Source organism: Nomascus leucogenys, chromosome 12 (genome assembly GCF_006542625.1).
Source record: "Nomascus leucogenys isolate Asia chromosome 12, Asia_NLE_v1, whole genome shotgun sequence".
Taxonomy (NCBI): domain Eukaryota; kingdom Metazoa; phylum Chordata; class Mammalia; order Primates; family Hylobatidae; genus Nomascus; species Nomascus leucogenys.
The window spans coordinates 85,017,382-85,039,291 of NC_044392.1; the positions used below are offsets into that span (position 1 = coordinate 85,017,382).

At 42.0% G+C, this 21,910-nt stretch overlaps 1 protein-coding gene across 9 annotated transcripts in view; it reads right to left on the reverse strand.

Annotated features, from left to right (window-relative positions):
- Positions 1 to 8,435: 8,435 nt before the first annotated feature.
- The window catches only part of LRRC8B (leucine rich repeat containing 8 VRAC subunit B), a 76,749-nt gene continuing 63,274 nt past the window's right edge, over positions 8,436 to 21,910 (reverse strand). For 7 of the 9 annotated variants that reach the window (XM_030825076.1, XM_030825073.1, XM_030825072.1 and 4 more), the window contains one exon: positions 13,790 to 18,850. In XM_030825076.1, coding sequence (XP_030680936.1) covers positions 18,578 to 18,850 — 273 coding nt within the window. In that variant the 3' untranslated portion in view covers positions 13,790 to 18,577. Of the gene's footprint in view, positions 8,612 to 10,098; positions 10,178 to 13,789; positions 18,851 to 20,208; positions 20,280 to 21,910 lie in introns of those variants that run through there. The other 2 variants (XM_030825080.1, XM_030825078.1) reach the window with 2 other exon arrangements.

The following is a 21,910-nucleotide window of genomic DNA, read 5'->3' on the forward strand; positions in this document are numbered from 1 at the left end:
GTGAGAAGTGGGTAAGAAGATTCAAGGGAAGGAAGATAAGGTGATAGGTACCTATTGGGTGTCAGATATGACTAAGAATTTTATATATGTTGTTTCAATTTTCTTAATCACCTTGAAACATGGTTATTATTCTTCCCCATTTTGCAGATGAGAAAACTGAGCTGTAGAAAGGTTGCCTGACTTGTCTAAGATAACACAGCTGGGAAGTTGAGGAGGCAGGTCTGACTGGTATCAAAAACTCCAGCCCAGGCCGGGCACGGTGGCTCACGCCTGTAATCCCAGCACTTTGGGAGGCCGAGGCGGGTGGATGACGAGGTCAGGAGATCGAGACCATCCTGGCTAACACAGTGAAACCCCGTCTCTACTAAAAATACAAAAAATTAGCCGGGTGTGGTGGCGGGCGCCTGTAGTCCCAGCTACTCGGAGAGGCTGAGGCAGGAGAATGGCTTGAACCCGGGAGGCGGAGCTTGCAGTGAGCCGAGATTGCGCCACTGCACTCCAGCCTGGGCGACAGAGTGAGACTCCGTCTCAAAAAAAAAAAAAAAAAAACTCCAGCCCAGTGACTTGTATACTACAAAATGGACAAAAGAGATCAGGTACCCAGAAGGGCAGAAAGTAGCTGAATTGCTAGTTGTTTTGAATGCACTAGGAAGGGAAGGGAGATACAATCTGAAAAACTCACATTTACCACATCAAAACAACACCCAGTAGGCAAGCTGACAGCCCTTTTCTATCTTACCGCTGATGGCAGTGGTGGGCCATCCAGAGCAGCCGCTGCCATTGCACTGGCTGCAGCCAGGCGGGACCCACTCCCAGGCCCAGAGCCTCTGCCACTCTGTACCCTGGCCCCATGTCATAGCTCTTGCCTACCGCTGCTGTGGGGAGGTGTGGGGAGGAGGTGGATAGTTCCCGGAGGAGCCTGCCCCTGGGAGCCCCCTGGAGCCTGCTGCCCTGGGAGCCTCCACGATGGGGCCAGGCTGAATTGCCCCCTGGTGTGGGGGCAGCATGGTTGGGCACAGAAGGGCATGGAGAAAGGAGCCCCAAGGTGTAGCTGGGCCAGGAGTGGTGCAGTGTTCCACGGAGCCGGCAGGAGCAAGGAGCAGGCAGGAGCCCCACCCTCCCAGGCGCCTCTACCGCAGCCCAGGTTGCAGCTGCAGACCTGGGCATCTCTGCACTCTCAGGGGACCTGGGAATCCCCACTGTTAGCCCCCGTAGGCTTGAAGGTGTCTGCTCCCACTGCCTGGCCTCTCCCTGCTGTTGGCTCCAATCACAGAGTGGCGTTGAGGCCAAGTGTGGTCACTGTCACAGCCCGGCTGGATGTACACACACGGGGCAGTGCTGACGTGCCAGGCCCCTGCCGCCTTAGCCCCCTCTGGACTTTGGGCACTGACAAGCACAGTGGGGAGGGATGCCGAGGGGGGTGCTGAGCACAGCCCGGTGCTGGCCTGCAGGTGTCCCTTGGCATGAACAGCCTGGGTGTCATGAACAGTAGCAGGAGGCCGACTGGCTCCTGGGTGGAAGGGGACTGGTCCCTAGGGAAGCCCCACCCTCAAACCAGGGAGGACTCGAAGCCTGAGGGCTGGGCTGCCAGTCCCAAGGACCAGAGGGAGGACTCGTAGTGCTTTTCCTGGGCCCGCCCATGGCCACCCATGGACCAATCAGCACACACTCCCTCCCCTCTGAGGCCCATAAAAACCCTGGATTCAGCCAGACTCCAGCAGAGGACAGAGAGAGGATAGAGAGAGGACAGGGAAATGGTGGGATGACCTGCTACAGAGAGGAGCTGCCCACCTCAGGGTCTCTCATCTGCTGAGAGCTGAGAAGAGGATGGGATGGCCACCTGCAGAGAGGAACTACCCTCTCTGCTGACAGCTAGATACTCATCAGGATGACCTGCCTAGCAGAGAGGAGCTACCCTCTCTGATGGGAGCTGAGCACTGGCTGAGATGCCCACTGCAGGTCTCCTCTGAGCTGTTCTATCGCTCAAAAAAGCTCCTCTTTGTCTTGCTCACCCTCCACTTGTCTGTGCACCTCATTCTTCCTGATCGCAGGTCAAGAACTCAGGGCCTGCCAAATGGCGAAGCTGAAAGATCTATAACCCAAAGAGGGCTGAAACATGCCCCTTGCTCGCCACGTTGTGGGTGAAAAGGAGAGAAGAGCTGTGGCCCTTCGGGAAGCCCAGATCTGGGAGCTCCCAGAGCCAGGGCTTTCACTCCCTCTTTGGGGCTCTGCGGTTCATGATGTTTCCAAGTTTCTGGGTGCCGCTACATTCCCTGGTGCCAGCCGAGAAAGCTGCTTGTGGTGCGCCTGGTCCAGCTGCAACCTCACAGAGAACCAGTGCCTGTGCTGGCACGTGGAGCTGCCCGCCCTGTGGTAGCAGCCGGCATGTCTGACTGCGTGCGCAGTGGCCAGACCCCACGCTCGCTTACACACCCCTTGCCACTCCACGCCTGACTCGCAGTCTCCCTTAGAGGCATGGCATCCAGACCGGTATTGCGAGCTGAGTGCAGCCTGCCAGGCTGAGTGGGTGGAACAAGCCTAGCGGGCCGAGCAAAACTCAGACAAAGGCACTACCAGCCACAGAGGTTTCTGGCCAGAAAAGTGACACCCCAAAGATTCCGTAACACTACCTCTTCAGATACATTGGCAATTGACCAGGACACGTTTTTAAAATTTTTCTCTTAATTTCTTATTTTTTCCTGACCCATCACCAACAGAAAGGACACATTTTAAACATTCACAGAGACCAGGTCTAAGGTGAGTACACAGTGATGACAAAGTTTTGTTGGGAAAGCCAGACGTTCTGCACCTGATGCTTAGTCCATGCAGAGTCCTCACTTACGTGACTAAGTGGAAAGCAGCTACAATTACTTGAGCTCGTCACTAAGGTTTTTGTAAATAAAAATTTCTGAATAAGAAAATCTGATACATTCTTCAGTTCTGGTGTTGTTACTAATGGTCTTAGTCAGTTCGAGCTGTGATAACAAGTATCCTAGACTGGGTGCCTTAAGCAACAGACACTTTGTTTCTCACAGTTCTAGAGGCTAGGAAGTCCAAGATCAAGGTGTTGGCAGATTCAGTTCTTGGTGGGGGCCCTCTTCCTGGCTTGTAGGCGGCTGACTTTTTGCTGTGTCCTCACACGACACACACAGACAAAGAGCGAGCTGTTAGTCACTTCTTGTAAGGATACTAATTCTAACATGGGGCTCCACCCTCGTGACCTCATCTAAACCTAACTACCCCTCAAAACCCCACCTGCTAATACCATCACATTGTGGGTTAGAGATTCAATGTATAACTTCTGGGGGAAGACACAAACATTCAGCCCATAACACTAACAATCACCAAAGAACTCACATGTACAGAGTTTAGAAGTTGGCAAAGGAAATTCACATAAATCACCTTATTTGAACCTCACAGTTGTTATCTGTGAGATAGCTATTTTTATTTTCCCTGTTTTACAGATGAGGAAGCTAAGTTGAGAAGCATTCAGTGATTTCCCCAGGGTCATCTGACTAGTCATTGGCAATGGTAGAGTGCAAAATCAGGTTTTCTGATTCCAAATCCCGTGTTCATTCAGCTGCATCAGGAATCAGGCCATTCCGCTCCTAGTATTAACAGCAGCAATAACAAAACAGGAACAGCAGCTGATGTTTATTTGGTGCTGTACCATGTGCCAGTCTCTTTAAAAATATTATCTCTCAGGGTAGATGCTAGCATTCTATTTTACATCCCCGAGAAAACTTAAAATTATCAGGGTTAAATAACTTTCCAAGATCACACAGCCAGTATATCCACAGAGCAAGTATTTGAACCAGGTTTGGCTGAGTCTAGAGGCGATGTTCTTAATACGCCACTTTGCTAGAGTGGCCTTTGAAGTGCTCTTTAAAAGACAGTTTGTAAGATGAAAATATTCTTTTAGATATATTTATTGAGATTTTAGTCAGAAATGGATTTCTTGCCCATTAAAAGCCCTAGTGTCCTACAAAGCGCTGTATTGAAAGTCCTATTTTTCAGGCAAGACAGATGGAGGACAGATGTTTCTTTATGCTCTGAAAGGTCCACTTTATGTAGCTGGCTACAATAAGATTGTATCTGGTTCTGAATGTTTCAGAAAAATGGTATCAGGCAGATCATTTCAAATGAAAGCCAAATCAAAGGCATTATTGCACAGATTTGATAGAAAAAAAAAAAGCCAAAACAACAGGATGTTATTCAATGGTATGGGTGGAAACTTTTTCAGAGTTCATTCTGAACCACACAGACATTTTCAGATGTGTTCCACCCTAAAATTTAGCCTAATGTCAGAGAAGTGCATGTATGCTTGATTGAGACTTGTGTGATTGAGTGAGGTGGCGAGGGCCTGGTGGTTGGGTGCCACAGGTGTGGGTAATGCAATACTGAACTTTATTTCAGTGTGATTTGGAATAACATGGAAAGCCAGGAGAATGAGTGGAAACTTTGCTGTGACTTAAGTACACTTCGGATAAACAGGAACTTTCTATGAGTTCAGAAAACTTAGATGCCTGGGTGTATTTTGAATACTCATTTGGGACGAATGATTAGACCTCTAAGATAATGGTTCACAGCTTTTTGTGTGTATTGGAATCATGACTGCAACACCTGAGAAGGATTTTCAGGCCCAATACACAAGTACGCTTATGTTTTGGCCAAGCTGACTTCCAGGTTAGAAAGTACATTTGTATTCTACAGAGAATCATAGCATCTCAGAGCCTAAAAGTGGCCTTAGAGTCACTTAGCCCAACTCTATTCATTTACTGAAGAGGAAACTGAGGCCCCATGAGGGCTAATGATATGCTGGCATCAAACTTAACACAGTCGGGAGGGGAATACCCTGACGACCTAAAGGACACTAGTTCAAGGTAGTGTACGCAGATGTGGTTGAGTTTTCGCATGCTGTTTAAGAACACAAACTTTGAAACCAGATCTAGATTCTAAACCAGTTTCCTTTGCTTAGTAGCTGTGTGTCCTTTGGCAAATTACTTAACTTCCCCAAGCCTCAGTTCCCCCATCTATAGAATAAATGTAAGTTTTCTTCCTTTAACATCATTGTACCCATGCCCTCAAAGAGTGTATCCAAAGTACTACTTCCTTATGCCATTTCCTTACCCACAAGGATTTAACAACTTCTCACTGTTTCAACAATTTGTCCACAAAAGTCTCCACTAGTGGTTTCTGGCACGTGCCTTTGCCCTTAGGCATCCTGGCTGACCCACTGGCCAGCACACACCTTGCAAATGCCCGGCTTTCAGCTATTTATTCATTATGCACCTACAGTGTAGAATACTATAACAAATTATAGGTGCAGATACTATATTAGTGGAAGGGGACACAAATATGAACAAGATATGGTTTCTGCCTTCAGATGACTGAGCGGGAAATCCATAAATAACCTCACTACATTGGTATAAGGGTTCAGAATAACTAACTCCAATTTGGGGAAAGAGGGTGGTCATAGGAATTATAGAGTGATATCATCTTAGTCTTGAAGAATGAATTGAGATTTATTCATATGTGTATGTATGGAAAAAAGGAACTTCTGGTTGAGGGAACAGCCTGGACAAAGGCATAGAGGTTAGAAAGCCTTGGCAGAGAGGACTGCCCTGTAGTTCCATATAGTGGGCTGGCAGGAATGCATGTGGGAAGTCCAGCACTGCCTGGAGGACTTGGATTCTGGTCAAAAGAAAACCACTGGGGTCAGGTCACATTGCTGCTTTGTTAAATCCCACAGGGCACAAAAGGGCAAGAACATTCACATTTCTGGTGAGTCACATGTAAATGGCTGTATTTTTGCCAAGGTCTCTTCCAAGAGGTACTGAGGCTGGGGGCATCTTTCACACAAGGTGACAGAGACATTTCTGCGGCTGACACCATTCCAGTCTTATGCCCTTAGATTTCATTTTATCAAGCTTCTACGATCTATAGTTACAAGAAACAAGACCTCCTTTAAGTCATGCTGCCTGGCTGTGGTGAGAACGGACAAGGGTGTGGCTGTGGCAGATGGTATCAAAGAAGACCCTTACTGCCCCATTCCCAGTAGGTCCTTGAATGGGTGCTGGGTAAGTTCCTGTGAACAATGCAGAACCCAACTCTCCATCCTATGTTCCCTGACTACCTGCTGCTTCTAGGAGATGTGGGTAAAGCCCTGGGAATGGCCTTTCTTCAGCCATTTCTTGGCCGTCCCTCCTCTTCATGGTAGGAGAGAGAAAAGAGGGAAGAAAGGACCCATGTGCTCCTGGTGGGCCAGATTCTTCTTTTCTGGTCCAATGTAATTTTCTCATGCAAAGGGGAACATTCCCTTCAAATATCAGCAAGATGGTCAGATGTTTATGCAGAATCTCAAAGCTCGGCATCAAGATTTCTGGTGAACATGGATGCTGTTTACACTAGCTTTACAGTCTAGTCAGGGAAACAGACACTAAACAAGTCACAGTTATCAAGAGGATGCATACCTCAAAGTATAGTACCAGTTGCCCTGGGAACAAACAACAGGGAGATCTAAGGATGGACTGGTCAGAAAAGTGCCACCTTGAAGAAGTGACCATTTATACTGAGAACTGCATAAACAGGAGTTAGCTAGGCATAGGAATTAAGGAAGAGCCTTTTTGGCAGAAATGCATGTGCACAGACCAAGGCAGGAAAGGCCATGCTTTGAAATATTTTCTATCATCTTTGGAGGAAAACTCATTAAAGCTAACATAGAAAGCACCCACTAGGGTCAGACGAGATGCTAACATTTTACACACATTATCTCATGGAATCCTCTTAAGATCTTATGAGGTTTGTTTCTATGAGGAGTGGGTCTTATTTGTCCCTGCTGTCCCCCACTGTATTCACAATACCTTAGGCAGCATCTGGGTAAGTAGCAGACACTCAATATTTATAGAATAAAGCTTACATTTTACAGACGAGGAAGCTGAGGCTCAGAGATACAAGATGACTCAAGAGTTACTGGTGAAAATAGGGCTCTGACCCAGGCTGGAGATGAGTACCTTCTGGGCTGTCAGTCCAGGACAATGGTCTTGTCTTCTTCCAGATAAAGCAGAGACTAGGCCGGGCCTTGGACAGTCTTAGACTGGGCATGAGGGCACAGAGCAGGTGAACAGCACATAGCTATGTCTGCCCACTGCATATCAGATGAGCCTGGTGAGCACATAGTCTGCCCTTGGAGCTGGCACCCAGGTGGGGCTGTACCCTAAGACCAGGCAGAAGTTAACATCTCTCAGTGCACTGAAACCTTGAGCCATGTTTCTCCAATGGGGAGCCTGTTAGCTGACCTGACACTCAGGTCTCAGTTGAACAGAAACTGGAGAACTTAAAACTGTCAGGCATCTGTTTGCCCCAGGTCAGCCTCTGGGAGGAAAGCCAGTGGTAAAGGGTCAGCCTCAGCTTTCAAATTTTGGTATTAAAGCCCAAGATAGCCAAGTACCTCACAGGTCACCTTTATACCTGTGCAACCTCAGGACATTTCTCTTAACTGGGAATTGTAACCTGAGCATTGTGAAGGCCCTGCTGGGAATGTTTCTATCTGTCCTGCCCTAAATAGCTTCTCTTCACTGTCTACTTGGCTCTCCTGATGGGGAGGCGCTGCAGAACAGCCCTTTAAGATAATTCCAACCTCCTTTACTTGCTATTATGCTTGAGGTTCTTTAGTGAATAAAAGTCTTATTCATGTGTCATAAAAGTGAATCATTTCCAAAGCTGAAAAAAGAAATGTATGACATACTCAAGTTCTTAAGAAAATTACTCAGTATTAAACATGATCAACACTTCCCACTCACTCAGCATTTTATGTAGATCAGAATATTGGAGTTGGAAGGCCGGCTAGCGAGCATCCAAGCCCACCCACTCACAAGGCTCAGTTAGGCTGGGACCCTGTGCATGCTGACATAAGGCAGATCACACTGGAAATGGCAGGATCAGGAGGGCTGGTGCTGAAGCCCAGAAGTCGCAAGAACCCTATTTCCTCTCCCTCTATCAGACAGCCTCCTGCATCCTCGCCATTGCCAACTTCCCCAAGCCACAGCTTACCCTGAGAAGCATGTTAATTTCTTCCAGGCCCTTCTAGTCATTAACTTAGCCGAGGCCTTTACTGATGATCTGAGACAACACCCAAGCCATCTGCCTTATTTCCAGCATGAGAAAATTCTCTGTGGACACTCTGTTCATCAGGAGAAATTATTATACTCACAACAGAAAGAAAGAAAAAGGGAGAAGGGCTAATTTCTTTCATCTTCTAGAAGAAAATTTAAAAATAGTGCAAAGTCCCAGTAAGGTCGTTTGCTAAGTCATCTTCCTTTCATAGAAGAGCTCAGTGGAGAGGGCCTGGGACCCCTTAGAGCCACAGTCCCACTGTGTAATGGGCCCTGGGGACACCTGAGCAGGTGACTCACGTGGACCTGACATGACAAACATTTCAAAGGGCTAGCGTTTTGAAGAACCTCAGGGGAAATGCCAAGTGAACCAGTGCTAAATGGCAGTGGATTGTTAGAGCTGGGGTTGAAGCTTTCTTCCTGCTTCATAGTGCATTCAGCCAGAAGGCAAAGCCAGGGTCACAGCATCTTCCAAGGCAAAGAAGGCAGCTTCTTATCTGGAACACGGCATGAATTCAATAAGGACAGCATAACTTGTCCCTCCTCCTCACTCTTCTCACTCTCCAACATTCTAAATCAGCAGAAGAACGAATTTAGCCTGAACTGTGATTAGAAGTCATTTTGCAAGTCTAAAATGTTTGCCAGCATTTTCCTATAATAAATCAGCACTCTCAGGGAGTTAAACTGGAACTTCCATTCTCTAATAAAACCCAAACTGACGTGAGCCTCATTTGCAAATTGAAACAAAAAACACTAAATGTTAACAACTCTTTTTAAGAGGTTGGGGTCATTATCCAACATCACTCATGGGGTCAGAAATCCAGCATGACACTCCATTCTTCTAATGAGAGCAAATATACTCATAGATTTAGGTTAAAACATTAAAATATAAACTATGCACTTTCAAAATAATCAAAGTTTATAAATAAACGGGTTATTTGGAAGAAATTATACTAAAATGTTTAAAACTCTGTGTGTAGGCACGCACATGTCTACATGTGTATCAATCCTTTTCAACATTCAGAATATTCAGAGCCTGCGCATTATGAAGAACAGAATACTGAATTAGATGTTAAAATCCTAGACTGTGCTCACAACCCTACCACTTACTAGCCATATGACCATGGCAGTGCATAGTATATAAAAAGTAGAGTCTATGGTGCTATGGAGTCCCCAGTTTAAAACCTGACTCTTCCATGTGCTATGCTAGCTATATAATCTAGTATGTTAGTTAAGCTACCTGAACCTGTATAATAGAGGTAATGCCTACTTGATATGCTTTAAGGATTAATGATATTTATAAAGCTCATGGCAGGTGCTTTAGTAGTTCCCAATAATGGTAACTACTGAAGGTGTCTCTTTCAGAGCCCAGTTTGTTTATATGTGAAATGGGGAAAATGGCCTAAAGTTCTCTGGTACAGTGATGCGTTGTGCATGGGAAGGGATTATCATTAAGATGCAGATTACAACTAAAATGAATGCAGCTTATTAGAGAATACACAGATTCCAGAGTTAGGTGGGAGACGTGGGTGCTGATCTGGCTCTTCCACTAGGCTTTGGTGAAATGCGGATTATCTGTGCTCTTCAGAGCCAGCCCAGCAGAGTGAAAAGAGCACTCAACAGGGGCATGCACAGATCTTGGCACCATCTTCCTGAATCACTGGGGCTGTGATCTCCAACAAGCCACTTAACCCTTCCTTCTCAGCAAATTCTCCATGGCTTCTTCTCATTGGGAAGTTCTCTGAATCTAGAATTACATTAGAGGATGAGGAGGAAAATAAAACATATAGGAAGTGACTATGGCTGAGAAGGAGATAGAAAGCAGGATAGATATTGAGCAGGAGGAAGCACTAGGATCAAAGCAGACTGGACGAGACCACTGAGCCCTGAAAACCAGAGTTTTCAAAACACCAAGGTGGTTACGAGAGGATAAAGTTGATGTTTAACGTTCAGCTAAATCTCTGTAGAAACAGGCTATGCAGACCTGTAGGTTGAATATGGTTCCTCTTCTCAACAGTCATGAGACCTTGGGATGGTAGTAATTTGGAAGTCTTCTTTCTCACCTGTAAAATCAGAACAACATACCAAATAGGGTTGTTGGCTGGATTGAGAGAGTACACATGGAAAACCTAGTAGACGGCCTGGCACACAGGACGTGCAAAATAAAGTTATTGTCACATACCACCTCAATACTTCTTCCACAGTGATGCTCTCCAAACTCAAGGAGCAGGAACTAAATAGTTAGATTATTCTCTTTTCTCAATTTGAAGCCATCAGTGAGGTTCCTGACGTGCATTGTGCTGCTCTGATACCACAAGCCAAGCAGATTTTCCTCAGGCCACTTAATGCGCGTTGCATCAATTCTTCACGTGACTACTTCTTTAGGCTTTCCCTTTTCACAGAACAACTGCCAGAGAAAGGCTCAATCTATTATGAAAAGGGTGGTTTGATCCACTTGAAAAAGAGAACTGTTCTTTTCTCCCCTTGAGGATCTGAGAAGTTTCTCTATGCATTACTATAGACAAGGGTGTGAATCCAACCCAAGCTCAGGGAAAGACTAGAAGGAAACTCCCTTCACACAGGTGGTGTTTAGTCCCCACTAGTGGTGCAGTTTCAGAAACTCCAGAAGGGAAACCTTCCCACCTACTTCTTCATGACTGAGAAGCATTTCAAGGGAGAAACAGTTTTTCACACCACAATGGTAACTCATTGATTCCTGTTGAGAAGAAAATAGTCATGGCCATATCCAAGGTACTCACATCCTAGGCTGTGCTGAACTAAGTGCACTTAAACAGGTGCCTGGAATATTAATTTACAAGAAGTAACTACATGTCATTGGAGTAATTGGAAATTTGGTGCCAGTTAACTCAGGTTTCCACATATAATTCCTTATGTTAGCAGCCTAACAAATGAAACTTGGCCCTTTGCCCATTCAACATATGGAGTAAGTCTCTTATTTTAAATTTGAAACTGTGGCAAGAAACTACCTTCTAGAAAGAGAGAACCTTGATAACTGGGAGACATGTATTTTGGTGAGAACAAGCTAAAGCATCATCCTTGGAATAATAGGTATTTCATATTCTTGAAGATGGGAGTTAGTAATAGGTGAGGATACGTAAGCTTGGAGTATGGTGGTTGGGGCAATGCTGAGCAGCACAATCCTACAGCAAGCGAAAGAGAGTGAGAGCCCACAAGAGTGGTTGGAGGGAGTGAGATCTGGGAGGGATAAGGGTGGGGGACAAAGAGAGTAGGATGCTTTGAAAGGGAACAAGAAGGGAGACTTAGCAGCTGACAGGACTGCTCACAAGGCCTGGGAGTCTGATTGTCGATTGGGGATATTCGACAGAAATGCTGTGAGCTGCAAAACCTCATATTCCCTACAGCCCCTAGGCCCACTTATCTTTCTGCTAAATTATCTTTAAACTCTATCTCATTCTTGCTAGATAGAGTTTCAGTTTTGGAAAAAGGAATACAAAGATAGTTAAAAGGTTCATGATTTTTTCCAACAGAACACCAGTTTTCCCATTTCTACCAAAAACATGTTGAATAAACATTCTAGGCATGTTGTTTTAAAGGGGCACCACACACTTACCTGCCCAGGGTGCCCACACAGTATGGTCTGATCTTGGTGCCAGGAACTGCATGGGGCTATGTGCATCTCATTTGAGGTAGAGTTACTGATATTAAGTGAGGGCCAATGAATCCTCAAGGTCTTACCTTGGGGGCTGCATTTGATAAAGGCAAGGCAAGGCAAGGCAAGGAGAAACTGAGTATAGGGGCAAGAAACTGGATGCTGTGGTTTAAGGACCATATCAGGAAGGAGAGGCTAGGCTCCAAAACAGTAATTGCAGGGTCAGTGCTGATTCATAACTTTGTAAATCTTTTACATCTGCAATTGTGAAGCTCACACTCCATGAGGAAGAAGGTTGGCCAAGATTTACAAATGTTGATAAACCTAAAAAAGCATTTCCACTGCACCTACAGAGGCTAGGACTGAGAAGTCACTGCTCTTGGCAAATAAGTGATTGGTAATCTGTGTAAGAGAAATTACCAGGAGGGGCAGAAACTGGGACATGTAGAGAGCTGGACAGAAGTGGGTTGAAAAGTGAATACTCAGTGAGGAAATAGGGCTGACCAGAAGGTTTGGTGTTAAAGGAAAGCAGAGAGAATCTGTAATGGCTTCGCAGGTAAGTAAGATAGGCATGAATCTTTTTCTAAAAGAATCTAGAGTTATATTAACCTACAGATGGGTGCTGGTGGCATGCTTCTATTTGACATTTTCTCCTCTCAGCAGCAGAGGGAGGTAGAGAGTAAAAAAAAGATGTGGATTCAGCCCTATAGGAATACAAAGGGATCCAAAATGGAAGGTATTTATCATAAGGAAATAATTTGAAAATCTCATGAGCTAACAGGCAGCTCTATAGAATCTCTGCTATTTAGGAGGCAGAAAGACATAACTCGAGTCTAGGGGAAGATGAGATAACATGGGATAAAGAAAGAGATTTGCATTTTAAAAAGACTACGCATATTAAAGTGGCCTTTTCTGATCCTTCTTTAGCATGTCGATGTAGGATCTTATGTAAATATTGGACTTGAGTTTGAGGTCTGGCTTTGTGCATTTTGGATAAACTGCTTTTCCCTAGACCTCAGGAATGAGGGTGACAAAGAACACCTGGTGGGAACAGAGGAGAAGGAAACAAACCATAACAAAAGTTGCAGCTCCAGAGAATGGAACCCTGCCCTCAACAGCACCGGAGTCTCTCCCTTCCAGTTGAGCCCTTTACCACTTTTTCAAAAGGCCATTTTGAAATGTGGAAAGGAATACTGAAGTACATGAAGCCATAATTATTGCTGTGTTTAGGGGGGCATGTCACTGCCGGGCAGACTGTTAGCATATAACGTCAGCATCTCAAAGCACCTAGCAGTCCCCGAAAGGCTGCTAATGCCTGGAGGCAGGCACTCACTTCATTTCAATAGACTTCCCATTCCTGAACCACTTAGAGATGGGGGAAGCCTTTCTTGAATGACTTACTGCATTTTCAGAGAATATGGCCAGGGAACAACTAAGTTACTTTCCTTCATAATCTGATTCAGTCTACATATATTCCAGCAAAATTCTGGCTATCAGCTTTCTAATGTGGTCCTGAAACTGTGTGTGTGTGCGCGTGTAAGAGACCGAGAGAGGCTGTTTTCTATCGAAAAGTTCAAACTATCGCGTACATATTTTATCCAGTAATTCAATTTTTTCACCTTTGACTAAACCATTTCAGAATTGCCTATCTCGCAGTTCTTTAGCTTTTGCTTATCTGGTTCACAATTCAGTGTTAATGTTAAACTAACAGGAAATGGAGAAACAGACACCAAGAAGAAAGGAGAGAGATGAGGTGTTCTATGAACATCTGTCCCTGATGAATTCCAAGGAAAGACGGGCCCACTCATGAGAGATCTACTAACCCCCCCAACCCATGTATTCTAGGATCCACGCAGCTCTTTTTAGGTGCTTGTTATTTTGTGGCCATGGTAGCATATTTTGAAAACTCATACCGCTGTTGTAAGATTCACATGTAAATCTGAAATCTATCATTTGGTGAATAACAGTACGACGGTACAAGGAAGCATGAGAAGAGAGAGGGAATCACTTTTGGAACTTGGTTAAAATTAGTACAGTCAACTTCTTCCAGCATTTACTGTTTTTATTTGCCATTTGTTATAAAAATTGGATCTTTATTTTACACAAAAGGTACTTTAAAAACAGTGAAGTTTACCAAAAGCTACTGAATCTGTGGCAAAGGGATTTACCACCAAAAATGCAGATTTACACGGTAAACCTGAGGGCCAAAAACATTGAACAAAATCTTCCATTTTCTAATAATTCATTACCAGAAGCAAAAGCAATTGTACACAGATAAGTATGAGAAGGTTAACAAACGCTAGCTTTCACTCTTGCACTAACCAAAGAAAATGTCTCTATTCCAGATTGGCCCATTATTTCACTAAGTGAAGTATTTGAAGAATTTTAAAAAAATCTTCTTGTAAACGTTAATCTTTAAACACAACACATATATGCACGAACACATCCATTCTAACTCTATACCCCTTTGTATTCTTAAAATTGCACTATCTCTGTTAGAGATAATGTACAACATGCAGAAGGCATTCATAATTGTTTTTCTCAGCAGTAGTGTATTATACAAGTCAAGTGCAAAAGTTAAATATGAAATTAAACTCAACTGAAAGCCATCTCGACTCAGTACTTTGGCTCATTATTCTATGTTAATGCTTTAGTGCTGATGAAATTATTCATATAAAAAATCTGAAGAGAATGTAGCCTGTTACCAAAGGTATGTAGTAGATAGCTCCCTGTGGATACAGAAGTGATGGACAAGAAACAGAAGGAAACCAATGAAATAGGACTGCAGGTTTTCACTGCTTCAGCTTTTCACATCCAGCTGAAAAGAAATAATTATATCGAGGAAATTCTGCAACAGTAATTAGTTTATACGATTTCAAATATATATATGATGACTTCATAATACAAACTAGGATGCAAAATAACTCCTTCCCTCCCCCACCATTCTGTCTGTTTCCAGATAGAAATAAACAGATTCTGATGCAATGTACGGTTACTGAAAACAAAGTGGATCTACAGTTACATTGTCCTGCTTTGGGTAGAGATCAGCTCTAAATACTGCAGGATGGGCAAAGTAAAACTACTCAATGAGACATAATTACAGGCACTGGCTTCCTCCTAAATAAATACATGCTCAAATATCATTGCAAATCTTCTGGCACAAATATATTCTGTTACTGTACAAGTGCTGATCAAATTTAGTGCGGTAGGCGAGTGGAGAAGAAAAACAACATATCTTATGTGCATAGGATGATGCTAAGAGAATGTGAAGATGGAAAGATGAAAAGAAAATTTTATTGAAAACACAAGAAAATATATTAAGGCCACAGAATAATTGTTTGATTATTTTAATGGTTTTTGAACCCATCAATATTATGCAATATTTTAATTAAACATAAAATTTTAATCACAAAACACTTGAACCGAAAAAAAATTTTTCACTATCAAACAATGTTATGCAAATACATCACTGCAGTGCACCACAGCACACCTACTGGAGCTATGCCACAGCACTGAGATACTGAGGATCTCTATTTACCCTATTTAACATAATGTGAAGTGACATAAAATACAGTGACATACAGGGGAAAGAAATTAAGACTGGCAGTGAAGAATGAAAATATAGTATCGATGTGCCACACAGATGTACCCTGATGTAAGTTAGGAAAAGAACACTACTCCCTTACCGGAATGCTCAAAAACACTTAGGTTCTCAGATCAAGGTTGAGCATGTGATTTCTTTTAAATGTCATAACTTAGGGAATAGAGCACTTCATGATTAATGAATTAAAAAACTTGCTATCATACTTATTTAATCTACAACCTCCTGCAATTTTGGGAAAAAAACACTAGATATATCAAAAACTAATGTTATAATTTGCATACATGAAGTATGTATGTCTGTGTGTGCATGCAAATAAAATTAATCCATGCTATTACTACCATAAGCTATGAATTTTGTTCTGAATAACCTCCGCATTTATTTTTTGGAAAATGCATATGTATTCTTGAAATCCAATGCCAATGAAAGTCTCATAATTATAATTTAACAAACTTAATTTTCTTCATTTAAAATTCTCTTACGTGAATATGAATACTTGTAAAATAAAGATCTGCTCCAACAGTACAGTAAAGGTGGTATTAACACCCTATTTTTTATGTGAAGTAGTAGCCTCATTGTTCCTTGTATCAGGGCTACCTTGTCTCAAAAGCGACCTAAACACTGGTGTATAAGGTTTAAATTAAAAGATGTAAAACCATGGCATCAAGAACAACATAGATTGCACCAATAATTATACCCTAGTGTGTGGAAAGCAGTTTATAATATTCATTATTAATCCTGCTAGTAAATTCCTCTAGAAATTTACGTAGGTGATAAGGATAATTTAGCCAATGACTTTTGCAGTTGAACCAAACCAGTGACGAGCCATGGAGAAGTTCGTCAGGTGAATGGTGGCAAATCTGAATTTTGTTTTGAAATTCTAGCTAGTTATGTGGCCAAAAACATTTAAGCACTTTTGGCATATTCATGTCCAAAACCTAATCATATGCCACACTGGAATCAGTATACATGATAATTTTATTTTGAAACACTAAAATAAACATCAACTCACACTTAAAAAATGAAAATAACAACAAAAAACATGGATATAATTAGAATCTGTTTTCTGAAGTCCTAGAAGTTTCATCAGTTATACCTGCTTCCCTGAGAGCTAAATGTTCTGACTAAAGGCAAGTTTTGGTAAGTAGTTTATTTTTACACTGTTCCTTTCCGTCCAGAATGAACAATAATGTGCGAGGTGGTGTGTTTGGTGTCCTATATTCCTGATAGCTAATATTATTCAAATTTCATTTGATTTGAATAATTCTTTTATCTGAACTTTAGTGCAGGAGTGTGTGGCAGTTGAGGGAAAGCTCTATTTGCTATGCTTTAAAGACTCACTTTCATCTTTCTGGAACAAAGCAAGAGAAAACACATCCCATGCACCACAATTCCATATACACAGTACTGTTTACCTACAGTGTTTTCCAGTTTTGTGTAGGTGCAGTTAATAGATTTCTTTATAGTTATATCCAAAAAGAGGTGGCACCATAACGCCTAGAACCTTAGGGAAAAACACATTAAAGATGTATATTTCCCAAAAATGAGTCAGTTGATTTTATTCATTAAAAATATGCATAATAAAAGGCCAAACACAAAGCTCTTTATAAAAAGGAGCAAAATGTATTTTCCAGAAGAGTTAGATAAAGGCATGAGATGAATTTCAGTTAAATGGATCTATTTCTTTGTGGGTTTTGAGAACTCATTTTAGACACTGAATAGAGGCTGTTTTACATTATAATCATAGCTAGAGATTACACAGATGGAGGGAAAAAAAGTCTTTTGCTTTAACTCTCACTAAATTTCTATAAAGTATTTTAAAATCAATTTAAAAACCAAATCTGTACCTCTCCCCTCTATCACAGTTTTTGTAATTAATTAAGAATTGTACCCGTACGACTGCACAGCAACTAGGGAAGAGAGAGGTAGATGATTTGGCCACTCTCTCACAAGGAAACCCCCAAATACTTTAGGGCATTAAACACAGGCTTTTGTTATCCAAAAGTAATTAGTTGCAGAGTACAAAAACATTTTGGAGCAGAATGTACATAAACATGAGAGTCATAAACAGCCGAAACCAGGAACACTAAGTTCATAAAGAAATGCATAAATTCTATGTATCTTACAAAAATGATCCTCACAGATGTTGAATCCAAGATTATACAATAGAAAATATTTATATGTTTTACATTTAATATAAAAATTCTTAACAAATAAAAAAAGGCCTTGATAGACAAGAAGAAATTTTAGGGAATACATTAATTTTCAGGATGCCCCGAGGATAATACGTCTTAAATACTCAGCTCCTGTTCTACGCAAAGGCCAAATGCAGGTATTTTCTCAGGGTTCATCATTGGTGTTAAGAGAAAACCAGGTTAAGGAAGACTCAAGCAAGCTGGGAAAGGAAGTAAAAATTAAGACAAAAAAGAATTCTGCCACACCCTATCTAAAAAAATTTAGGAACATAAAGACAGTGGTGAGTATACATCAAGAAAATTCATATTGATGAGTTTCTGGTCTTGGTGATAAATATCAAAACAGGAAGTCAGTTAAAACAAGTGTGCAAATAAGTAATGGGGACTGGGGGAAGAAGAGGAGAGAATACCTATACAATCTTGAAGGTAAACACTGCAAGGAGGAATTTAGTCATTTCATAGCTCCCAGTCCACCCTGGATGTGCATTTCTTGCAACATATCAGTAAGTTAAAGAACAGTTATTCACAAAACTTCAGGTTAGTGTTAACAGTTTTTACCTGGTTAATTTAGGGCTAGACACTGAGTTGCTTTAATAAGACATTTAGTTATGGTTCATCATAATAGTCACCCATTCTTCATCTTTATTAACTTAGAAAATTTTACTTCTCATTTAAAGCCCTGGAGCATTTTTTTTTTTTTTTTTTTTTTGAGATAGTCTTGCTCTGTCACCCAGGCTGGTGTACAGTGGCACAATCTTGGCTCACTGCAACCTCCACCTCCCTGGTTCAAGCAATTCCCCTGCCTCAGCCTCCCAAGTAGCTGGGATTACAGGCACACGCCACTACGCCTGGCTAATTTTTTTGTATTTTTAGCAGAGATGGGGTTTCACCAGGTTGGCCAGACTGGTCTTGAACTCCTGACCTCAAGCAATCCGCCCATCTTGGCCTCCCAAAGTGCTGGGATTATAGGCATGAGCCACCATGCCCAGCCAAGCATACTTTTAAAAATGATTTTGAAACATGGGTCTCTTTTAAGTCAACATTTGTCTAAGCACGTCTGTAAACGTTCTGTTACAGGGAGAGGAAGAGTATTGAGCAAGTTCTCCTCAACAATCAGACAGCTCCGTTTTAGGGACTGACATCCTTCCAGTTCAGGAGGAAGTGTTTCCAGGTAATTACCAATGAGCTCCAGATGAGTAAGGTTTGACAGCTCACCCACGTGAGGGGACAAATTCATCAAGCTATTTTTCCCCAAAAGTAAACATTGCAGCTTTTTGCACTGAAACAGCCCATCTGGTAGCATCTCAATCTGGAAAGGGAAGAAAAAAGAAGCTGGTAAAATAGGTTTTTGGTGGCTTATGATAAGACATTTACCTTTTTTCCAAAAAAAACATTTCTGGAGGTTTATAAGTGATGCAGACTACAATGATGATAAATTTGAAGTAGATGAAAAGATAGAGGGAACATGAAGACAGGAGTACAACGAGGAGGGAGGACTGTGGCTACCCTGGACACCTACATCCTTGCTGTATATGGGTGAGCAACGAATCTGGTTCTAAACACTCTAACAAGCAATTCTTAAAGAAAATGTAGTTATACACGCATTGTCGTTAAGATAAAAAACCAGTAAGAAGAATCATAATTACTCTTGAGTCTTCGATCAGAAATAAATTACCCTCAAGAGTCTTCATAAAAAGTTTACTGTATAATGTAATGAATAATACCCTAAAAAACATCCTAAGAATCTGACAGCAGACTGAAAACTTTATTCTCTTTTTTAAAAAAGCCTACAGAAGCAGAAGCAAAAAAATGATTATATATACATGCACATTTCATTCCCCTCTACATACACATACACCTGAATATTTACTCTTGTTCCTTCCCTCTGGCATGGTTTCAACTAAATAATTTATAACACAGATAATTTTATAAATATAATAAATATTATGCAAATTAGGTCAACTCCTAACGCTGCTCCCATTGACTGCTCCCCTATATGGTAGATAGGTTGTATGTCAATTTCTAAGGGAGCCACAGTACATACAAGAAATAGGGTTTATTGAGGAAAGACCTCCAGAGAAGAAGTTAAGCACATACACAATCCCTTCAACTCATCACTTCACTGAGGGATAAGTCTGGCCTCAGCATAGATAGACTGCACATACCACTGTCCCCCACCCCCCATAATACTCTATATATTGGCTGGGGACAGGGGCCACCTACAAAAACTACGAAATAATGTAGGTTCCTTGGTTCAAAAACTGGCTTTGTTAGAAACAGGGATAAAAAGGGCACTCAGGGACTTGGCCTATATCCTCTGATGGGCTAATGCAGACCGGCTGGAAGACAAGTTTCTAGGTCCATCCAGAACTGTCTCTCCTCATAAAGATAAATAGCTTTTATATAAACTAAAAAATGACCAAATTCCATTAAAAATGTTAATGATGTTGTAAACTCCATTCTCCTACATCACCCCTCCCTCTAACACACATTCAGTGCTGTATATCCTTAAAAATAAATCTAATGATCGTCACTGCTAAGAACAACATTCCATACAGATCATCACTGTACACCAAAATATTAGATATAAACAAAGGGAAAAATATCTACCCTTTACTTTCATTTCCTTCCCAAGAGCAGATGCAAACCCTACATATGCAGACTTACACTGGGAGATGAGGCAGAGATGAGAAGAAATGCAACCTCCTTCTAAGGCAACCCCTTCTGCACAGAGATACCTGTAGTTCAGAAGTAGGGTCAGTGATGTCCAAGTGGAGGAAAAAATCAGTCCTTTGCAGTGTGCATTATTAAGAGTGCTTTTTGGTGCCTATGAAAAGACTCAGGCAAACTGGCTAAAAAAGAAATTAGGCTTGGCTCATTTATATTTAGTGAGCACGTGCTGAGTGCCTTCTGATGTGCCAGGCTCCCAGCTAGCTGCTGGGATAAAGTACTGAGTTAGAAAGACTGCCTTTGAAAACTTTAGCCTAATGCAGGTCACCATGGACATCTCAGCCTCAGCATTGTTGACATTGTGGGTGGAAAAATTCTTGCTGTGGGGCTGTCCTGTGCAGTGTAGGATGTTTAGCAGCATCCTCAGCCTCTACCCAACAGTTACCAGTGCCACTCCCCTTCCCAGTTGTGACAACCAAAAATGTTTCCAGACAAATGTCTCTTGGGAGGCAAAAATCATTCCCAGTTGAGAAGCACTAGTTTCACGGAAGAGAGAAACATGAAACGATTACACAATTGTCTGTAATGAGTGGTATGAAGAAAAGTGCCCTAACCTGAGCTGCATTAGGGAATTCTATATTTCCCTTCTTCGGTCAGCTTCAGATTCCCAGCAAGTACCTCATTTAACTGGACTGATTTCCTACTGGGTGATTACCCTGAAGCCACTGCCCTCACTCTCTTGTCTGGCTATCAGCACTACCACATTCCCACCAGTCTCCTTTCAAATCTCTACATCTGTGATTTTAGTGAACTTCTCAGGCTCCAGTAGAAGACAGGGATTTCCCAAGGTAGTGGGAGTGGGCCTCAGGGCCAGCCCCTTAGCATTGCTGCTGTGAAAGTGAGTCAAGGGCTGCGCTGGCGTAACTCCTCCTATGTGCGAGGGTCCATCTCCGGGGCTTTCTCTCCAGCTCTCTGCCCAGCTAAGGCACAGGATCTTACCTCACCTACTCTCATTCAATTTTTCTAAAGGAGCCTGGGGAGTTTTGTTAAAAACTCAAGATTTTCCTTCAATTCAGCAATTTTATCCTGAAAAATCTACCTATAGCTTTAAAAATAGTTTGCCTTGAAGCTTACAAGAACTCCAATTTTGCCTGGGTCAACAAATTTTATAAAAACAAATTTTATTGAAAATGTTAGAAAACAATTATTTAAAACGAATTTATTTAGCATGCCCTTTCTTAGACTGTATGACACATGAGCCAGAGAGCAAAAAATTACCTTAGTGGATCACTGATTTCTTCTAAAAAAACCAATGGGAAAGCTTACAGACTATTACAGGGATGACATACTTCAACAATAAAATAGTTTTATGGAATAAACTATAACATATAATACACACATACATAAACTATATGATAAACTACAAAATAGATGACAACAACAAAAACTAATAGCTATATAACCTCTCTACATCCTAGAATTCTCTGACAACCAAACGTCTTCAGCAAAATGAACTGAAGTCCCCGAGAACAGGATGGTTTTCTTTTACATCTATGGCTGACATTGTTACTTAAATACCCCCGGCTTTTTCCCAGAGGCTGGGATCTTACTTTAGAATCCTTCTCAATATCAGATTTCCTTTTTTTTTTTTTCTGGCCAATGACACATGCTATCTCAGGAAATGCTTACCAAACCCTAA